The sequence below is a fragment of the Musca vetustissima genome, unplaced genomic scaffold, assembly GCF_032173495.1.
Source record: "Musca vetustissima isolate MV318-11 ecotype Yass unplaced genomic scaffold, APGP_CSIRO_Mvet_v1 utg16389, whole genome shotgun sequence".
Taxonomy (NCBI): Eukaryota; Metazoa; Arthropoda; class Insecta; order Diptera; family Muscidae; genus Musca; species Musca vetustissima.
The window spans coordinates 49,203-70,066 of NW_026883829.1; the positions used below are offsets into that span (position 1 = coordinate 49,203).

The 20,864-nt window shown below is 31.6% G+C and overlaps 3 protein-coding genes across 3 annotated transcripts; all 3 read left to right on the top strand.

Annotated features, from left to right (window-relative positions):
* Positions 1-463: 463 nt before the first annotated feature.
* LOC133330829 (sarcocystatin-A-like) lies at positions 464-3,195 on the top strand. Its single transcript, XM_061539236.1, has 3 exons — positions 464-529; positions 2,837-2,934; positions 2,997-3,195. Exons 1-3 carry the CDS (start codon positions 464-466, stop codon positions 3,193-3,195), a joined length of 363 nt encoding a protein of 120 aa, XP_061395220.1.
* A 5,339-nt stretch (positions 3,196-8,534) lies between these two features.
* Positions 8,535-12,554, top strand: LOC133330837 (sarcocystatin-A-like). Its single transcript, XM_061539243.1, has 3 exons — positions 8,535-8,606; positions 8,672-8,772; positions 12,346-12,554. The coding sequence occupies exons 1-3, from the start codon at positions 8,535-8,537 to the stop codon at positions 12,542-12,544; spliced, it is 372 nt and encodes a 123-aa protein (XP_061395227.1). The 3' UTR covers positions 12,545-12,554.
* A 5,353-nt stretch (positions 12,555-17,907) lies between these two features.
* On the top strand, positions 17,908-18,290 carry LOC133330838 (sarcocystatin-A-like). Its single transcript, XM_061539245.1, has 2 exons — positions 17,908-18,029; positions 18,092-18,290. Exons 1-2 carry the CDS (start codon positions 17,908-17,910, stop codon positions 18,288-18,290), a joined length of 321 nt encoding a protein of 106 aa, XP_061395229.1.
* The last annotated feature ends 2,574 nt before the right edge of the window (positions 18,291-20,864 follow it).

The following is a 20,864-nucleotide window of genomic DNA, read 5'->3' on the forward strand; positions in this document are numbered from 1 at the left end:
TGACGGTATAGATTTTATACCACCTAAACAAGCATGGACGCATGCAGGGGGGCGGCCCGGGGGGTTGACCGCTCCCCCCCCCTCCAGAACTGAAATATTTTCGCAGTAAATTTATGTTTGCAACAGCGAATTTTGTAATATCGTGAACGACTAAAGCCAATTTTCAATGACATTATTGGACCATATCAATGCGGCTTCAGGCCTGGCAAATCCACCATTGACCATATTTCAACTCTGCGCCTGATCCTGGAAAAGAACCTCGAAAAACACATCGAAACATTCCACCTATTCGTCGACTATAAAGTAACAATCGACAGCCCTTTCCGTTCAGAGGTGTTTAAAGCCAGATCTGCGTTCGCCATTTATTAGTTAGTTTGTCGTGTGATCTTTTAACATCCTGCTGGAAAAGGTCATACAAGAGGCAAAGGTGAACAGAAATGACACTCTGTACACCAAACAGTATATGTTACTCGACTACGCCGATGACATCGAGATAATTGAGAAGGAATTTGCCAAAGTGGGTCTGGCAGTAAATGGTGAGAAGACCACGTTGATGGTATCAACGCGCAAGATGTCCAGTAGACTCGGACCAACTGTGGAACTTGATAACTACAGCTTCGAGGTAGTCGAAGATTTTATATGTCTTGGAAAATAAGTAAAACATCATAAGTAAGACATCAGTTTTGAAATTCGGAGGAGAATAGTGTTGGCTAACAGATGCTATTATATTCTATGTAAGCAATTCGGAAAAAGGCCACCTCTCGCCATTTTGAGTCTACATTTTGGAGTCTTTTGTTTTGTATTGCAGTGAAATAAACAATAGTATATTTAATAGTATCTGCAGTTTTTTTTAATTGACTATTATTTAATAATGAAAAGAAAATAGTTTTATCTTATCATATTTAATAATTTAACTTTTCAACAATTCCATTAAAAAAAAAAAAACAGTAAAGGGCCCCATACACTATACATCATGGCGTCATGCCGATGAACCCCTTTGTATATGTGTGAGATTGACTAGTCTGTGGCAAACTCTTCAATCATTATTCCAAGAAATATTTTTTTCCAAAAAAGTCGTAAATTCAGTTCCTTTTTATTTCGTCACAATTTTATTATTTGTATACTCAAAATTATTTATTGCTAACTTTGAAAATGAATAAAATTAATTCATTGGATTGAAAGGGTTTCATTTTCAAAATCAAAACTTTAATATGTTTATGCATACGCTATACGTTAAATTTAATTTAATTCGGGCAAGTTTTAAGTCGTTTGCGTACAATGGGACAAATTTATATAAATCGATTTACAGCTGAAACATTTTCTTTCTAAAAAACTAATCAACATTTCGACGAATTTTGAAATTTTCATTATCTGTAAGTGCTGTAGTTTGTTGTTATTATCATTTTGTTTTTAAAATCATCATCAAACTCTGAAGAGCAAAGAAATTTATCAAAAAATACTCACAATATTTTGTTACATACCTACTTATATATTAATCAATTGTTTATAGAAACTACAGAATCATGATTGTAACCAAATATATTCTATAAATGAGTTCGGTTGCATGACATCGTCCATTAGTTTCACAGTTCGCTTTGTCAAGAAAACAACGATATAATTTTTTGAAAGTTTTATAATTTACATTAAACTGAACTAAAATAACAGAAAATGTTTAAAGTGTTCATTTTATTGAGTGTGACTTTGGCATTCGCCTTGGCTGTACCACAAGTTGTAAGTTGGAGTACCCTTTATTAAGGCGATCAGATTTTGAAAATGAAAATAGATGACAAAAAGAAAAAATATATTTTTAATAAAAATAATAATATTTGTATAAATCGTAAAAATATCAAGATTTAACAATTAATTATTTTTTATGGAAATTTGTTACCCAATTAGAACTCAAAATATAAAAGAAGATGTAATTCGGTTGGAAAATTTGTCTAAAAATCCTGAAGGTACCGAAAATACATTATCTAAATATGTCACTGAAATTTTATAAAAAGTATTAATTTATTTTAATTTACAAAAATAAATATTTTAAAAATATAGATGGCAAATATGACTGATTATAGAAATAGAGGACATACATTTTATAGATGACAGCCAGTTAAAATATATGATTGTCTTCCAAAAAAGATGGCTAATCAGGGTATATAATAAAATATCGGTGTTAGAACCCAAGTTTCTTTGAACCAAAACTGGTCCACATAATTTGAGTGTATTTAAAAATATCCGTTGTTCTGTACGGCTAGTTGGAGCGCACGATAATTACCAATATATTTTTTCCAAATTTAGGTGGGAAATATAGATCCACTCCTTCTGGTACCTCATCCGCAAACTCATATTTCTTCTTTGCTGAAAATATATTTAAATATATAATGCGGACGGAGTATCCCATTTGAAACAGAGTTTGCACAAGCTAATATATTAATCAAGCCCTCATACTGTTTAAAGATTATTGCCTCCCCCGCAAAGTGTCAACATTTTCAAAATTTGTAAATCCAATCCAATGGGCATATAACGTGTCCACTTCAATCTAAAATAATATTTTTTATTGTAATTTATCATTCCGGCTTCTTAGTGGGTGATTGGAGAATATTGTCAATGTACGTCCGTTAGTAGCTTAGCCGCCATATGATGGTAAATTTTCGGTATTTTGAAGGTTTTATCCGAATTGACTGAAACTTGACATAAAAAGTTCTTGAAGGACATCGGTATAAATCTTACAATGAAAATTCCTTTGCGATTATGAAAGTTCAGTTCGTCATGTTTTACTCAATTTACCTTTAGCCTTTGCTTAGTGATTTTATTTGTTTGTTTTATAATTTCGTTTCAGCCTGGTGGCGTTTCATCCGTTGAGGACTTGAGTAAGGCCGAAGAGGAACTAAAATCATCTCTTAAGAAATTAGCTGCCGGCGATGGTCCCCATTACAAGTAAGTGTTCATATATATTTTTAAATTTTCTTTTGTAAATCGTTATTTCTTTTTTACCATAGATTGGCTAAAGTATATTCCGCATCAAAACAAGTAGTTGAGGGTATCTTAACGGAAATAGTTGCTGATCTCATCGACGAGGAAGAGAATACGAAAAACTGTAATGTTAGCATTTGGTCTCGTCCATGGTTGGAAAATGGTATTGAAGTTAGTTTTAAATGCGGCACAGAGCCAAAAGTGACCAAGAAACACAGTGCCTAAGAATGTGGCAATGTGTCAAATTTGTTGTAATTAATTTAATTATATTTAAATAAATAAAATAAAAATAAAAAATTATTTCAGGAATAAAACATTGCAATGGAATTTGTAGTGGTTTTATTTGAACTTTTTATATTTTTGTTTATAAATCATTCATAGAGTTTTAATTTCCGGTGTGACCTGTAAAAACAAAACCAACCGTTTCCACCAAGTTTTATCCACGTCCATAGGTATAACTATTACTAAAATCAAAAATTTTCATATATTTTCATAACTATTCAATAAGGTACATTTTTTTTATTTACAAATATTTTATAAATTATTTTATTTGTATACAAAATATATTGATTTTTATTCTGTTTATTCTATCGTGCCCCTGTTATCTCTTAGCATACTAATTATAATTGATATTTGTAGCTCGATTTCTTGAACTTAAGTACATGTGTTTCTAATTAGTAGTCAAAATATGTATTTCTATAATAAACGCGATATCAGTTGCAGGTCAATCCGGAGCCAACCAAAAATTATGTTTATATGCCCATATTAAGAAAATACCATAATAATCTATAAATAATTGTATAATATTTTAGATTCATGAATTTTTTATTTATTCATCCATTGCTTAATAATAAAAATATTGAAACATGCCCGACTTGTATTTGAAACAGATTCTGTTGCGATGCATATATTAGTAAAAAAGGAAAATTTGTAATAAATGTAAGACGGATTTATACCCAACACCTCAATGTGGTACAGGGTATGCTTCTATTGGCGAAAATGTGTTGGAAACAGGGTGCGGAGAATGATTAAAATACGCTCTTTCTCACGAATGCTCACGGCGAGAATTCGAATGTTTTCAATTTATCGCGAATGATAAAGTTACAATGAATGAACAAGCATTTGCAATCTCTCGCGAATGTTCGTATTGTACGAACAATTCACGAATGATAAAATTTTGAAAAACTCAAAAAACAAATGTTCACGAATGCTCTGGAGCGCTGTTAAAAACAACAACAAACAAAAGCAGTAAGGAAAGTAGTAAAGTCGGACGGGGCCGACTATATGATACCCTTCACCACTATGGGTATATTAAACAGGACTATTAACATGAAATTGGATGAAATAAAATATGTGATTTTATCTAAATGTGATCTATCCATAAATTATGTAAATCGACTTCAAACAAATATAAATAGGTCATACGTTGGGCTATGTCTGTAATTCTAGAAAACGCAACTTTGTTATTCCATGCTCAATTTTGTATGTTGTGCAAAATTGTTGTCAATCTGACTAACGTGAGGTGTTTGATGCCCAATTTACTTGAAATCGGGCGAAAATATATATGGAAGATCTATCCAAATATTAAGCGATTTCAAACAAACTTGTCACAGGTTAAGTTATACTAATTTCAGAACGTTTTGTTCCTATTGGTCAATTACTTAAAATCAATTTATAATAAAAGGGAGCTATATCTAAATCTGGACCGATTTTTACGAAACAAGACAGACATAACTCTAGGCTCAATTCAGTTCGTTATGCCAAATTTCGTGCAAACCGAAAGATATATAGCGACTTTGGTGCACCATTTACATGAAATCGGATGAAACTATATGTGGGAGCTATATAGAAATCTGGACCGATTTTCACGAAGCTTGGCAGACATCATTCCAGGCTCAATTCAGTACGTTATGCCAAATATCGTGCAAATCGAAAGATAAATTGGGACTTTGGGGCACCATTTACATGAAATCGGACGAAGCTATATATGGGAGCTATATCTAAATCTTTACCGATTTTCTCGAAACTTGGCAGACATCACTCTAGGCTTAATTCAATACGTTGTGCCAAATTTCGTGCAAATCCAAAGATATATAAAGACTTTGGGGCTCCATTTACATGAAATCGGACGAAACTATATATGGGATCTATATCTAAATCTGGACCGATTTTCACGAAACTTGGCAGACATCATTCCAGGCTCAATTCAGTACGTTATGCCAAATATCGTGCAAATCGAAAGATATATAGGGACTTTGGGGCACCATTTACATGAAATCGGACGAAACTATATATGGGAGCTATATCTAAATCTGGACCGATTTTGTCGAAACTTGGCAGACATCACTCTAGGCTTAATTCAATACGTTATGCCAAATTTCGTGCAAATCGAAAGATATATAAAGACTTTGGGGAACCATTTACATGAAATCGAACGAAACTATATATGGGAGCTATATCTAAATCTGGACCGATTTTGTCGAAACTTGGCAGACATCATTCTAGACCTAAATGATTAGGCTGTACCAAATTTCATGCAAATCGAAAGATATATAGGGACCGTTTACATAAAATCGGTTAAATATATATATGGGAGCTATATTTAAATCTGAACCGATTTTTCTCAATTTCAATAGGGTTCGTCCTTGGGCCAAATAAGTTACCTACGCCAAATTTCATCCAATTCGGATCATAAATGCGACCTGTACTTTGTTTACAATTTAACATGGACAGACGGACGGGCGGACATGCATAAATCGACTTAGAAAGTGATTCTATGCATATTCTCAAAAGGAACCATCTGTCTATCTCGTTTCCTTTTGCCTGTTACAAACATATACACAAAGACATAATACCCTGTACCACAGTGTGGTGCAGGGTATAAAAAGAGTGACATCCAATTCCTAAAATTTCAAAATTTGGTGTTACGGTTTTTGATAGGAAGATTGCTATCTAAAGGCTTGTTGAGAAACGTGCAAAAAACGGGGTACCGTTATATGGGGACTTCACCTAAACCTGTACCAATATAACCCATTCACAATGCCAAGTATCCTAGAAGTACTAGCAATATCTGTGAAAAATTAAGAATCAATAAATAAGTTCCTAAAACTTAAACAAAAAGGTTAAAAACGTATGTAAGTAAACCCTCCGTGAACCCGGAATACCAAATTCAATCATTTGAAAATATTCTGAAGATATGTTTATTACTATACACGAATAAAGTTAAATCTTTTAAAATACTGAATGCAGTTAAAAACGAAAATAAGTCAAATCTCTGATATGGGGTCTATGTGAACCATGAACTTATATCGAAAATATTCTGTAAACATGTTGTACAAGTGTTTAAAATGCGAATTTGTAGCCTTTTGGTAAAAAAACTATGAATATCTTCAATGTAGGACGGATTTATACCCTACACGTCAATGTGGTACAGGGTATGCTTCTATTGACGAAAATGTGTTGGAAACAGGGTGCGGAGAATGATTAAAATATGCTCTTTCTCATGAATGCTCACGGCGAGAATTCGAATGTTTTCAATTTATCGCGAATTATAAAGTTGCAATGAATGAACAATCATTTGCAATCTCTCGCGAATGTTCGCATTGTACGAACAATTCACGAATGATAAAATTTTCGTTCTTTCGCGAGCATTTGTGGCTGAAGAACATTCTTTTGAAAAACTCAAAAAAAAAAAATGGTCAGGAATGCTCGGGAGCGCTGTTGAAAACAACAACAAATAAAAATGTAAACACACAGCGAATTAATGTGTGTGTAGCATGTGTGGAATAACCAAACACATGTCCAAGAACTATTGAGTCCACGAACGTTTGTTGTTATTCTTGCTGCTGTTTTGAGCGTTCGCGAATGTTTGTTTTTCATTCGTGATCAAATGTCAGAAATAATTTCAACCACCACACGAAACGAACGTTCGTCGTGAGCGAACATCCATTTGGTAAAGAATCTATAGCCCAAAACGAAATGAACGTATTTTGAATCATTCGCGAGCGAATTTTTGCGCACCCTTGTTGGAAATAAACTATTTCTGATGGTGTGTGGCTTTGAGATGGAAACGTCCGCCGCTAGAAAATATAGCCTTAAACGTCTAACATTGAGTCGCATATAAATGTGTCCCATCAAATGCCTTTGGGCGAATTTGACTTTTATGACAAAACTGTAAAAATATTTACTTAATACTAATTTATCATACGCTTTTGGTACTAGTTTTTATAATTAAGTATCGAAGTATTATAACCAGCCATAAAGTTTTTATATCTGTTAAATAAGTACTGAGATATAGAGCTCTAAACAAAAAGTGCCGAAGCTACCACAGTCTCCTCTACTGATTTTGATATAGCTCCCATAAATATGTCTATCCGATACCATAATGACACCAATAATCCTCAGTTTGTACGATTGACAAGAAATAGTACACAACGTATCGAATTGAGTATGGAATGATGCAAGGTTTTGTTGAAATCGGTTCATATATAATACAGTTGCTATATCAAAGGTTTGTCCGATTGAGACATAGTACATATATAATTGTCTGTGTTAGGTTTCTTTGAAATCGTTCCACATTCCATTCATAGTCGCAATATTCTACAAAAATGTTGCTATAAGATTTTATATAGAGTTATCAAGACGAGTCATCGGAGGAAAAAGAACCGTTTTCTTTAATTTTTAGCCGGGCATTCAGATAATACAACCGATATTAGTCCGGTTCAATAAATTTAGGACATTTTGATTACTTGCTTTCTTTGGGATCTCTTGTTTTTTATTCTTTTTTTGTGTTGTGTAAAAAATGCTACTCGACAATTTAATATGTTTATTTTATATGACTGGCTGGCTCTTTTCATTTCGAACCTTCTTTTTTTATTCGCGTTACTATTCCATTAAAAAACATATTTTATTATTTTTTTATTATTCAAAGGACATTATTTGAATACGATGATCAACATCGGATTTATCATCTCTTTCTTCATCTGTTTGATGGGTCAATGTTTTGCAAACAAAGGCGGTTGCTATCTGTGAGGTAAGCGGTGTTTTTTGCGGTGCCATGGAATCTGTATGTGTCTATACGTGTAATTATTATTGATATTTTTAGGCATGGGCGAATATTAGACTAAAACGTTAAACATGCTGTGTCTGAAGAGAATTTAAATCTAAATTTCTTGGAAAGTTTTAAAATACCTAGAAATATCTTTTTCAAATAAAATAGCTAAACAGACAAATATACAAATCATTTTTAAAGTTTTACATGTAATAATTAAACTGTAATTATTTGAAATATATTCATATATTCTGTGGCCATTCGAATATTACGATAAGTACGATGTAGAAATATAAATGTATGAAAATGTTTACTTTGACGGGAATGTTTTTTTTTTGTATTTTTTTCTACTTGGTTTCTCACAAGCCGCAAAAGATCTCTTGTTGCAATATTGAAATGTATAAATACATTTAGCATATTGAATTCAGTGATTATTTGCTTTTCAAGCGACAGCCTAAACGAGTGGTCGATAAATTGTGAATTATATACGGAGATTTTATATATTTTTGAAAAAATGTTTCCAACAAAGTGCCTATTGTTTTTGGTATTAGTGCTGGTGGTGACCATGTGTGTGGAATCGCAAATGGTAATAGTTGAAACTAAATTTAATAAAGAATTAAGTAAATTAAATAATCATTTAATTAATTACAGATGACAGGTGGTATACAACCTGTTAAGGATCTAAGTGAAGTTGAGAGGCAATTATCGACATCATTGTCGAGACTGGAGAATGGTGATGGTCCGCATTATAAGTGAGTGCAATTTTTATTTATTAGTGAATAAGTTGCAAAATTGGGGAACATTCAATTGAATGTGCAACAAAAATACAAGTTTACCGTGAAGTAAAATTTTAATGATTACAACATGTTCACAATATAAACAATCCGATGGAGGTTAATTTGGTGGACATATAAAACATTAATATTGCATTCCAGGGAAAGTCAAGAGATATATTATATATGTTTGTCCCACTCAAACATATACCAAAGCTGACTTCAAATGCGATCAACATATTTTTGGCTAGAGTCCGATCTCGATTATAACCCAATTTTGCAAGCAGTACATTTCAAAAATAACTTTTTATATACCCAAAGTGAATGCTAGAGAACAGTATGAATTTTAAATCGGCCTATAAAGGATTCCTAAGCAGTGTATAATCTAAATTAATATAGTGATAGTTGCAAAATATTTTCTATATGTAACCACTATTTGACACAGATAAAAAATCGGTGTTTTATGGTGTCAGTGCTTCTGTTATACAAGGGATATGCAGCCAAATACCGGTTGAAAATGTGGATAGAAACAGGATCGAATATATTACATGTGAAAACATGCATTAGGGTGTGTATAACAGTCGGTGTTGCATACCGATATTTGTCCTCAGCATATGGTTTGCGGAGGCCTACGGAATTACTGTCTAGTGGATAAATTTGTAATTAGGGTGTGTATAAAAGTCGGTGTTGCCTACCGATATTTGTCCTCAGCATATGGTTTGCGGAGGCCTACAGAATTACTGTCTAGTGTATAAATTTATAATTTTTCAATATAGTGACAGTTTATGGGGGAGATACCAGAAATCACGGACCTAAATAATCGATAACTACTACAAATCTTTCATGTTTAGACCATACAGAAATTACTGTTCGATTTATATAATGAGATGACCATCTGTGGGGAGGTACCAGTATAAGTTATCCTATAGACCTCATCTTTGGATTTATTCTAGGTTTGCTAAAATATTAATATTAATTGCACAGCGGATCAAATCGGTTACTTCAAAAGCTTCGTATAAAATTTACAAGTTTTTAAAATTGTGATCCTTAGTTGGGGACCGATGGGCCCCATCTTCGGAATTGATCTAGACTTGGAAAAAGTATTACGTGAAAATTTGAAAGTGTCATCTTCAAACTTTGTACAGGTTCGATTAATATGTTGGTTTGGTTCATTTTGATCATTTGTGGGGGAGATACCAGAAAGAGGTGAAGCGAAATTTCCCCATCTTCTAATTTGATAGAAGATTGGAAAAAAATTTACGATGTGAAGAGTTTGGTTCAAATCGGTTACTCTCATCCAGTAACCAGACAGACCGACGGACTGGCTTTTGTATATCGACTCCAACTTGTCTGATATGGATTCGGTCCAATAAAACTTTAGGCACAAAAATGAGCCTCATCGAAGATATTTTTGTTATAGCAAAATGTATATGCCCCCATTAGCCAACATGGAATAACAATCGATTTTCGAAAACCCAGAAAGAGGGGTTATTTAAAATGTGTTATGCCCTCGCTTTTAACACTTTTAAACGAATTGACGTTGAAATCGTTATACAGGTTGCAATGTTTAAGTAGAGCTTTAAAATTTTTTCACTTAGGTTGGTTAAGGTTTTTGGTTTCAACCGAAGGTGCTGTAATTTGGCATTCTAGGTTTTTTGGACAGTGAATAACATCCAATATAATGCTCCGCCCTAATTTTTATACTTTTATGGAAATCCATACTCCAAATGAAGTGAGAGTTATATGAAAAAAATCTTTTTTTTAGAAATGTTTAAACTCATTTCCACTGTTCCCATATAAAGTCCCGCCCATTGAAGGCATTTTATGCGTTCTGGGTTCATTTCCCAATAAAAGTGACTTTATATTGGTTGTAATTCCGTATTTCGGGTTCTCATTTGGGTCCTTACCAAATATGTTCAATATGGCTATACTTTTTAGAATAGATCCAATATTTCGGTATTTTGGGTGTTTGGGCATGTTTTTAAACCAAATTGGCTTTAATTTAATATTTTAAATTGCTATTGAGTGTCAAATATTCTTACCAAAATTGTCATTATCGGTCTCGTTTTGGTATAGCCCCCAGGATTTCAAACATCGGTTTCCAACCATTACGCGTCATTTTGAATATGTTTAAGGCCCTAGACCAACCATAGTGTCTATTATGGTATTTAATTTTCTATTAGTAGATCCAATTTAGGTATTTTGAATATCCACCGCATGGTGGAGGGTATAAAAAGTTCAGCGGGCCGGATTGTAAAATATTGACCAATGGACATGACGCTTTTACTAGCTCTCGTTACATTTTCCATCCGAATATTTTGTAATTTCACATTCTGTTTTCTTAGTGAATAAACAACTTCTTCGTAGAAATGTGTCAATATAAGTCATTTTTATTACATATCCCCAATATTTCCATATGTTGAAGATTCTTTTCCGACTTAAGAAGACCCCCCCATTCTCGGGGTCAAAATTTGTGTTGGTATAATTCGAATCTACACTGATTAAAGAATGTCTCTACTAAATTTCAAGTGAAAATCTCAAGAACTCTTGAAGATATAGCCGATTTATTGTGTCAGCATCAAGTGACGGCTGAAGGGCTTCTCAAACTTTAAACGCGTTTTTCTCTAAACATTTTTTTTTGCGAATGGCGGGCACGATAACTCAAAAACTAAAAATCCAATCGGTTCCAAATTTTGCAACGTTTCTCTGGGAGTGTATAGCTCTCGTATGAACTAGGATAAAACCAATCGGTCAAGATCTTCCTTATTTTTTAACTTGGTTTTTGGTAAAAAATCGGCGATTTTCCAAAAAATATTTTTTCAAAGGTCCACCATTTTGTTAATTTTAGAGCGAAGTCAATAATCCTAGTTCATACGAGAGCCAGACATGTACTCTTTCTAACACCGTTGGAATTTTCGGATTCCGATGTTCCAGTGAGGAGTTATCATGCCCGCCATCAAAAATAAGGACTTTTCTTTAATTACAAAAAACAACAACAAAACAATAACAAAAATCTTTTGTAAATTATTTTTCTTCTCTTTTATATCTTCAATTATATATGTGCAAATTTACAAACCTTAACAAGCATTTGTATTCATTTGCCAGCCCATTGAAAATCTTGAAAAATTCCCTTAAGTGTCTATAATTTGGTTTTCGTTTTCTTAGAGGACAAACTATCTTCTGTCAGATAATTTTATTAGGTTTATGTTTCGAGTTTGCTACAATAATACGAGTTGCTACAATAATACAAGGGTCGTTGTTAGGTATTTTGAATCTGTTGTTCTTAAAAAGTTATTTTTACTAGTTTTGAATACTTTCCAATATACATCTATCTGGGATATGACGAAAATACAATATATTCTAACATTTCCAGGTTTAATATTAAATTCAAAAAAATCAGTTTAAAACATCTTCACGTACGAATCAAATCTATGTTCTAAATAATATAATTACGTTTTGCTTTTTAATATATCAAATATAGAATTTTCCAACGTATCTGATTCTAATTACTTTGTATTTCATATAAATTATTTCATTTTATTTTATTTATAGATTACGTAAAGTTCACAAAGCCACTAGACAAGTTGTGGCTGGATCATTGACTAGAATCGATGCCGATTTGGAGGATTCGAATGGTAAAGTTAAACCATGTAAGGTTTCGATATGGTCCCGCCCATGGTTGCCTAATGGAATTGAAGTCACTTTTGAATGTGACGGCGAACCCAAAGTGGTTAGAAAACATAATGCCTAAGACGTAAGAATGGAATGCAAATTTTGAAGTGGATAACTTTAAGTTCCTTCTTATAAGTAAAAAAAACTAGAACAGTATATGCATTACATAAAATTAATATAATAAACAATTAAAGTATAATAAAATATAATAATAAATAAATTTATATTGGACTTATTACTTATATATAACGTTATATTTTTGATGGTGTCATAATATGTTGTGTCCCAAGAATGTGTAAAACCATGATTTATTTTTTCTGAAATCGATAGATTTAAGACAATAACAAAATTACACCTTTCCGTGACAGTACCAACATATTATACGGATCTAATAAGCAAATTGTGCTTTAATGTAAAATTGTTATTATGCTAAACTACTTTCGGCTGCTTTGAATATTACTTCTTTAAAAAATATATTTTTATAAAGACAAGTAGTTTAATTAAGAACAGTCATAACAACGAAGTTGATTGAAATAAATTCAATTTGCCCCATCAATTATACTATTTTCAAAATGACAAAGTCTGTGACATCATAATATATGTATGTTTATTTTATTGTATGCTATGACAAATCAAGCAAATAAAATTTACATATTCTTTAAGATATCGAAAAGAATTCTCCTACAAAGAGATTTGTTTTATAGTTTTGAATTTTAGCGATGACCACAGAGATGATGGAAGTAGGTATTTTCTATTCATTTAAAAATTTTAACATTTATTTTTTATTATAAATTTGATTGTTTTAACGGAAATACAATCAATACAATAATAATGAAATAGTAATAAATAATTTGTTTTTAATGGTTCTATAATTTAGTACAAACACAAATAAGAATCTGACACATATTACGTTATATATTCTATCATGTGTAAGGGCAAAAAGTCACAAACGAATTAATACCCCTTAACAATATTTTTGCAACTAATCAAACACAAACCTTTAAATATCTCAACATAAGAGCAAATTGACTTAAACATATTTCAAAATAAACGTTTCAATAATAAAATAGGGTTTCACCTGTACCGCTTCTTTGAAAGTTTACGTCGAAATATAATATTAGTATCACCCCTTTTGGAACATGTTTGTAAATAGTCTTCAGTATTGATAAAACCCAGTTGAAACGATATTGAAACAATTAAAAATATACGGTATTCGTCACCCAAAATATCACCTAAATTTTAAGTCCTAGATTCGATACGACATTGAATACGTTAGAAGATATGATATGTCGGTATGAATTATTATTACAAAATTATTTAAAATTAGGAACATTTTAAATTTATGATGTCAATGGTCATATTTAATAAGTCCAAATATAAGTTTGGTCCACGGTGTATTAAGAGATGTGGTCATTGTAATGACGTGGTTACAATTGATCATTTGGGGTGTTAGAAAATTAAAGATCTACTTACATATATTTGTCAATATACATCTCTGAATTGATAAATAAATTGATAAACATTTCCAACATAATGCCATGTACAGACGAGCGTTGTTCGCTCTCTCATTCGTTGTTCGATATTATATATCGATTTCCTATACAAGCTCAGGAATAGTTCAGACAAGGTTCTTAAGGGGGTTTATTTCCGTTTTTTCAATATTGATTAATCGTTAGGTATAGCCCCCACATTTTGGTATCTTGGGGAGTTGGGGCACATTTTTCAACAAAATTGGCTTAATTTTTATATTTCGGAGTTTCTGCGGAGTCGTAAACACCTGAGTTGCTGTCTTGTATATAATCCACGAACATTTTTTTGAGGATGTCTACGGAATTACTGTCTAGTGGAGCATTTTTTTATTAAATTTATAATATTTCAAAATTGTGACATTTTGTGGGGAGGTACCAGAGAAGATGAACCTGAATAAACGATAATTGCAATAAATCTGTCATTTTTAGATCATACAGGAATTACTTTTCGATTGACTTTATTATACATGGTAGAAAATAAATACTCCATTACATGAATTTAATTGAGGTCTGAAGATCTCTATTTTTATTTTTTCGCAAAAATGTACCATTCATTTTTTATTTGTTTTAAATCTTTGACTCTTGCGTGGAACTTCTTGTTGGTATGCAGTGATTGCACCTATCTTGCAAGCTTAATGAAGCGCATCGAATATGTTCATAATGCAATAAACGCTTTGTTTTGATTTTCAATTATCAGCATTCATTTAATTACAAAATTCGAATGACTCATATGTCATTCTCCTGGACTCTTTGTGAGATTAAAAATATTCCATAAGTTTTGAATAAAGTAAATAAACAGTAATATTATTACAATTTCATTGTTTACGATAAAATAAAATATTCAGATCAACTAGCAATGGTTGTCAAAGTCATATCCTTATCGTAAATGCAATTTATTGAGGAAATAGGGAATTATAGAAAGGAAAAAATATGAAGTTATTTTAAAGATGTTAATAACACAACTATTTGTGCTAATAACACTAAATTTATTTCAAACCGGTTCAGCAATCGAAATGGATTCCACATACACTGGTGGCCAAAACTAAAGCAACTGAAATTGCAAAGTGAATAAATGAAAAATATTCTATGGGGAACTAATTGACCCAATTTTTGCTTGGTCAAAACTAAACAACTTTTTGATTTTTTTTCTTACAAATAAGAAAATTTTGCTAGTAATCGACAACAGACATTGAATTAATAAAACGTTCAATTTGATCCTTAGATGTAATGTTCCTCGCATTCTGAACCTTTGGGAAGAGGTTATGTTTGTTTATGTATGCATTTTGATTTTGCCAGCTATCAGGCATGTCCAGAAATGAATTCCGCTCGGAAGTGAAATTAATTGCCTATTTAGCTTCTTCAGAAAACTGAAGGGAACCACTTTTGATTTTGAAAGTGGAATTGCATTTATTTGAGAACTTGTCACTTTTAAATACTCTGAAATTACTTTAAAATAATAAAAATATTGTTTTTAATAATAAATTCACATTTTTTGGGCTTTTTATTTCAAAATTTTTGTTATCAATAGTTATTTATCAATAAATGAAACCACTTTTTAACAAAGTGTTGCCACATGTTTTGTCTTTAAAACAACCACCCTTTTTCTTTAATAATTTGAAGGAATTTTACAATCTGGCACTACGAATGATATACTAAAGCAAAAATCGAAAAAAGAAAAACAAATTTTGTACAAAATGTAAATATTTTAAAATGTAAATTAACTATTTGGTCATTAAGGGGAAAACACAGAAGTTCGGCGCAAGAAAAATTTTTTTATAGATTTTATGGAAGCATCTTTTAAATTTCTAAGGCGTACTTTTGCAATACCCCGTTGATTAATTTGAGCCTCAATCACAGAAACAATAGAAACTCCCGGCATTTTTTTAAACAAATATTGTGTTTTCCACTGGGATTTCATGGTATAAGAATAGATGGTAACAGCAAGTGTTGCTGTACAACAAACGATACAACAACTACGTGGAAATTTGTTTTTGTAAGTAATACTAGTGTCAACGTCATTTGACTGAAAATTGTAAACAAACATACAAATTATCAAAAAAATGTATTTATTTGAAAAATGTAATATTTTCGAATTTTTCAAATAAAATTGAAAAACATGAATGAAAATCTATCAAATTTATATTTCTCTCGCTTCCACATCTTTCCTAATTGAGCCATTGCAACTTATATGAGTAACACATATGAAAATGCTGGGAATTGCGAGTTATTCCATGAAGAAAGATTTGCTTCCTCAAACTTTCCCAGCAGGCAGTTTGAGTAAATTGAATACCGGAGAGCATTAATAAAGAACAATTTCGAATTTTATGCTACCCAATTTTCCTGTTGGGTCATTTTTAAAAACATAATTTGTCAAATTCATATTGACACTAGTATAACGTTGGAATCAAATCAGCTGGGATTTGCTGTTACCTTTTATAATTGTACCATGCTGGGATTTAAAGAAATAAGATTACTTTAAAATGCAACATTTTTTCCCGATTCTCTTTTACGTTGTTTTTAATCATATGATTTTTTTTTTATTATAGCAATGTTGCCATATTTCAATTAAGCAAAGCGATTCGTTCAGTTTTCGGAATTCATAAAATCGATCGGAATCTAAAGAAGCTAAAAGTACATTTACATATACGATTTTAAATCGACTCGATTAACGAAATCCAGAAATACACCCTAATTGTTTACACATACCTTTAATCATGATCTAAATACGGATCAGCTGATGTATGTTAGTATACATACAAAATTATAAATTTGCTGCAAAAATATTTGTTTCCAATTTCAACATGAAACGAAGAATTACAACAATGGAAATGTTTTTGCAATGGTGCGATCGTTTCGAAATTAAAAAAGAAAACAAAGAAAGACACAAAAATTCTATAAATAATTGTTATTTAATTTTTGTATTTGGTAACCGTTAAATTTAAAAACAAACAACATGTGAAAACAGTTGCAAATTTTGGTACATTGTTAGAGAGTTGTATTTTTTCGCACAAAAACCGCGTTGCATCTCAGCAGTATCATGATTTCGATCATGATTTAAAATAAACCATGCCGCACGATGATTTAATTTTGTATGGTAAATCATGGTAAATTTAGCCTGATTAAGGAAATAAACCCTGATTCAGCCTTTAATCATGATTAGATGTCATATGTAAATCCGCTTTAAAACAAAAACGATCGAAATGCAATTACGGAATTGAAACCATTCCAATCGGAATCTGTGACATGCCTGTATAATGTTTCAAAAGGGTGAAATTCTGATGATTGTACTGGCCTTTATAAATCCCTGAATCCAGTAACCAATCTTTGACATGTTTCGGTGTATGTTTGAGGTTAGCGTCCAGTTGAAACACCCAGCGAAGGGAACTATACCATTCTCAACACATTTGTATGGACAATCCGATCCATTACTTCATAAATCTCGTAGATTGTTCGATCTCCATTAAAAGAAGAACATCCCAATACCATTATTGATCCAAATTAATTTCATTAATACAAATACGATATTTCTGGGATTATTTGCATTTGTTAAATATAAAAATCCTCACATTGACATCCCTAATGACTTGCTATAATACAAAACATATATGCGCGAACATTTGTTTTCTTTAAATTTATAACAGCCGTGAACTGGACTGTTCGTTCAGTCGTTTAAAGCTTTTCGATACGGCAGTGTGGACGCTTCGGTAGAAAGTTGACGATAAACGCAAACATAAAACGAAATATTTATTTTCAACGCACAAAAGGTGATTCCATTTTTGTTGTTATTGTTGTTGATATTCAACGACCGATAATAAAGACACGGCATATACAAATCAACGCACATACATATATAAATTAAAATACTCATTTATTGTTTATAAACAATTTTTGTTTTTGTTTTGCTTTTGGTCAGATGGCAGATGAGTCAATACCTATTTGCGGTGGCATTTCACCGGTGTCCGATTTTAACGATGTTGAGAAGGCCCTAAATAATTCTTTGTCTAAATTGGCTGGTGGTGATGGACCCAATTACAAGTAAGTCATGATACATTTGTAATGTTAGTATAGTTTTTTAATATGATTTTCTTTGTTTTCAGATTGGTGAAAATTTACTCAGCATCGAAGCAAGTTGTTTCGGGTACACTAACCCGAATCGAGGCAGATCTTATGGATGAAAATGGCCAGATAAAAAGATTTAAAATTTCAATTTGGTCGCAACCATGGTTGAAAAATGGCATAAAAGTAACATTCGAATGTGATGGCGAACCAGCTGTAGTCAGAAGTCATGATCCCTGAGGGAACATTTAGATTTGTTGTTTTTTTTATTATTATCAACAATATTTTTCAGTCTGGTTGCTTTTATAAATTTATGATATTATATTTATATCTGTGATACTATAAAAATGTAAATTTCAAAAATATTTATTCATTTAAGTTTAATTTTCATTGAATTTGGTTGAATATTAAAGATTATGTAGCCCAAAATAGTAAAAGACCCTTTGTATGGGAGGTATATCAAATGTTGGACCGATCTATCCAGTTTTTGGTCAGTTGCTTTATAGGCCTAAGTAAATGTAAATTGCCAATTTTCATTGAATTTGGTTGTATATTAAAGATTTTATAGGCCAAAAAGGGTGACATTCTAAAGACCCATTATATGGGAGGTATACCAAATCTTGGTCCGATCTATCCAATATTTTGTCTTTCTATTTTTGGCCGCTGTTTATTATTGTTCGTCTAATCAAACTACATGTTCTCACAAAATTTTAGGCATCTAACGTCAAAAACAGCGATCTTATTAAAGAAATTCAAACGGACGTAACTACAATAGTATGTTTTTATTAACGCAAACAGACGTAACTACACTCCTCTAAAAAACTGAAGCTCGCAATATTGAAGATAGAAATTCTGAACTTAATATTAATGTTATATATATATATATCTATCAGTCAATTGTTTACAGTCGGTATCCCAAAATTCGCTGTTTTAAGTCTTTTCTTCATTTTTTTAACTTATCAGCTATAATTAGGTATTTGTGTTTCCCACTGGGTGTAAAAGTACCCTGTGCAAAGTTATATTGCTATCGGAGAAATATTTAATGCCGTTATTGCCACATTTACAAAAAATCGGTCGAAACTGATATGTAAATCTAAACCGATTTCAACAAAACTTAACACACATCACTCCGGACTCAATTTGGTACGCTGTACAAATTTTAGTCTCAAAAGGACGTAACTGACATAAAACCTATATAAACAAAAAAAAAAAAAAAAAATAATAATAATAATAATAATTTTTTTTTTCAAAAAATAAATTCGGCTCCATGCTCCATTTTTATAGATTTTATAACGTTTTTTGCTTCTCCTATAAAATGTCTATTTACACCCACCATGTGGATTGTTTTCAAAATTATTAAAATTGATTGGAACCTTTATATGGTACGGATTGTTAAAATACAGCCGGTGGGGATATGAGGCTAAAACCTTTAAAATATTAAAAATGTCAAAACATGTACGTATATGTATCACTTTCCAAAAACCTATCCCAAATTAAATCCAACATATTTTGGATTCAAAATCCCGGAAGGGCAGCCAATTTGGTACATTGACGAATAAATGGGAACTATACCAAAACGTGGACCAGTATTTCCGATTTGCCATATCAAACATACTAGAAGCAATATCAATATACAAAATTCCAATGTCTTATCTCGAATTTTGCTACCTCTATAGTAATTTTAACGGAATGACATATTGAATATAGACACCATCTTATGGCGGAGGATATACAATTTGGAAATGAATCATAAAAAAATCATCTTAGTCAGATAATATCTGTAACCTATACTATATTACGAAAATACATAGATAGACGGATCGATAAATCGATTAAGAAGATGATGATCCTCAAAAAACGAAATATGTGCCACTCTTCTTTCCTTCCGCATGTTACAAACAAATGAACAAATGTATAATATCATATATAACTGCGTGGTAATAGAGTACAAATATAACTTAATTTTCGATAGCCACCAGGTGGATGTATTATTATCGTGTATATTGCACAAAAACGAATCATATTGTAATTGTCTATCTATCCAGGGCAGTGCAATTTATAATAACGAATCGTGTAATGGAAAATATTAAATGTGTCACAACATTGATAAAATCTATATTATTTTTTTACTATGAAATACATTCAACACTCATGGTTGGGCAAGGGATAAGATATTGATAGTTGGACTAAATATGAAATGTGACAGAATAACGCAAACAAAGGCAATCAGTGTGGATGACATTTGAAGTGCAGTTGAAATCTATTAAATTTTGATTGCTTCACTTTAGTATGTCAATGTGTGCTAATACATACATTCGAATATTATTTTATTTGAATCGGAAAAAAGTAAAAACTTAAATTTATTTAATTAAAATATTTTTGAACACGTTTTGTAGAAAAATGCTCACAGAAATTTGGGGGAATATTATATGGGGACTAACCCAAATAGTGGACTAAAATTTACCATTTTTGGTAAGAATATGTGCTACACAGTACCAACCCAAATTATTTTCAATTTGGTTGAAGATGAGACTAATATCTGCCAATTCTATCATCAGCATGCTAAATTTTAATTTGTTATTAAAATTTTGCAGATTTCAACGACTATTTTTATATTATCGGTTTCGGAGGATAAAATACCATCTGAAAGAAAATGACATTGCAGTTCTACTTAATTTAAGGTAATTTGATGGTCCGTACCGACTTTTCAATCTGAATTTTACAATTTTATATTTTAGTTTCTGGATGATAAACCTCCTGGAATAAATAGTTAATGTAGGTTTATGTTTTCATATAGTCCACATATATAGACCT

Excerpts from the sequence above, each read along its gene's own strand:
- LOC133330829 (XM_061539236.1), top strand. The coding sequence starts at position 464 with ATGTTACTCGACTACGCCGATGACATCGAGATAATTGAGAAGGAATTT. Across the intron at positions 530-2,836 it reads TTGCCAAAGTGGGTCTGGCA|CCTGGTGGCGTTTCATCCGT; the intron begins GTAAATGGTGAG and ends ATTTCGTTTCAG. Across the intron at positions 2,935-2,996 it reads GGCGATGGTCCCCATTACAA|ATTGGCTAAAGTATATTCCG; the intron begins GTAAGTGTTCAT and ends TTTTTACCATAG.
- LOC133330837 (XM_061539243.1), top strand. The coding sequence starts at position 8,535 with ATGTTTCCAACAAAGTGCCTATTGTTTTTGGTATTAGTGCTGGTGGTG. Across the intron at positions 8,607-8,671 it reads TGTGTGTGGAATCGCAAATG|ATGACAGGTGGTATACAACC; the intron begins GTAATAGTTGAA and ends AATTAATTACAG. Across the intron at positions 8,773-12,345 it reads GGTGATGGTCCGCATTATAA|ATTACGTAAAGTTCACAAAG; the intron begins GTGAGTGCAATT and ends TTTTATTTATAG.
- LOC133330838 (XM_061539245.1), top strand. The coding sequence starts at position 17,908 with ATGGCAGATGAGTCAATACCTATTTGCGGTGGCATTTCACCGGTGTCC. Across the intron at positions 18,030-18,091 it reads GGTGATGGACCCAATTACAA|ATTGGTGAAAATTTACTCAG; the intron begins GTAAGTCATGAT and ends CTTTGTTTTCAG.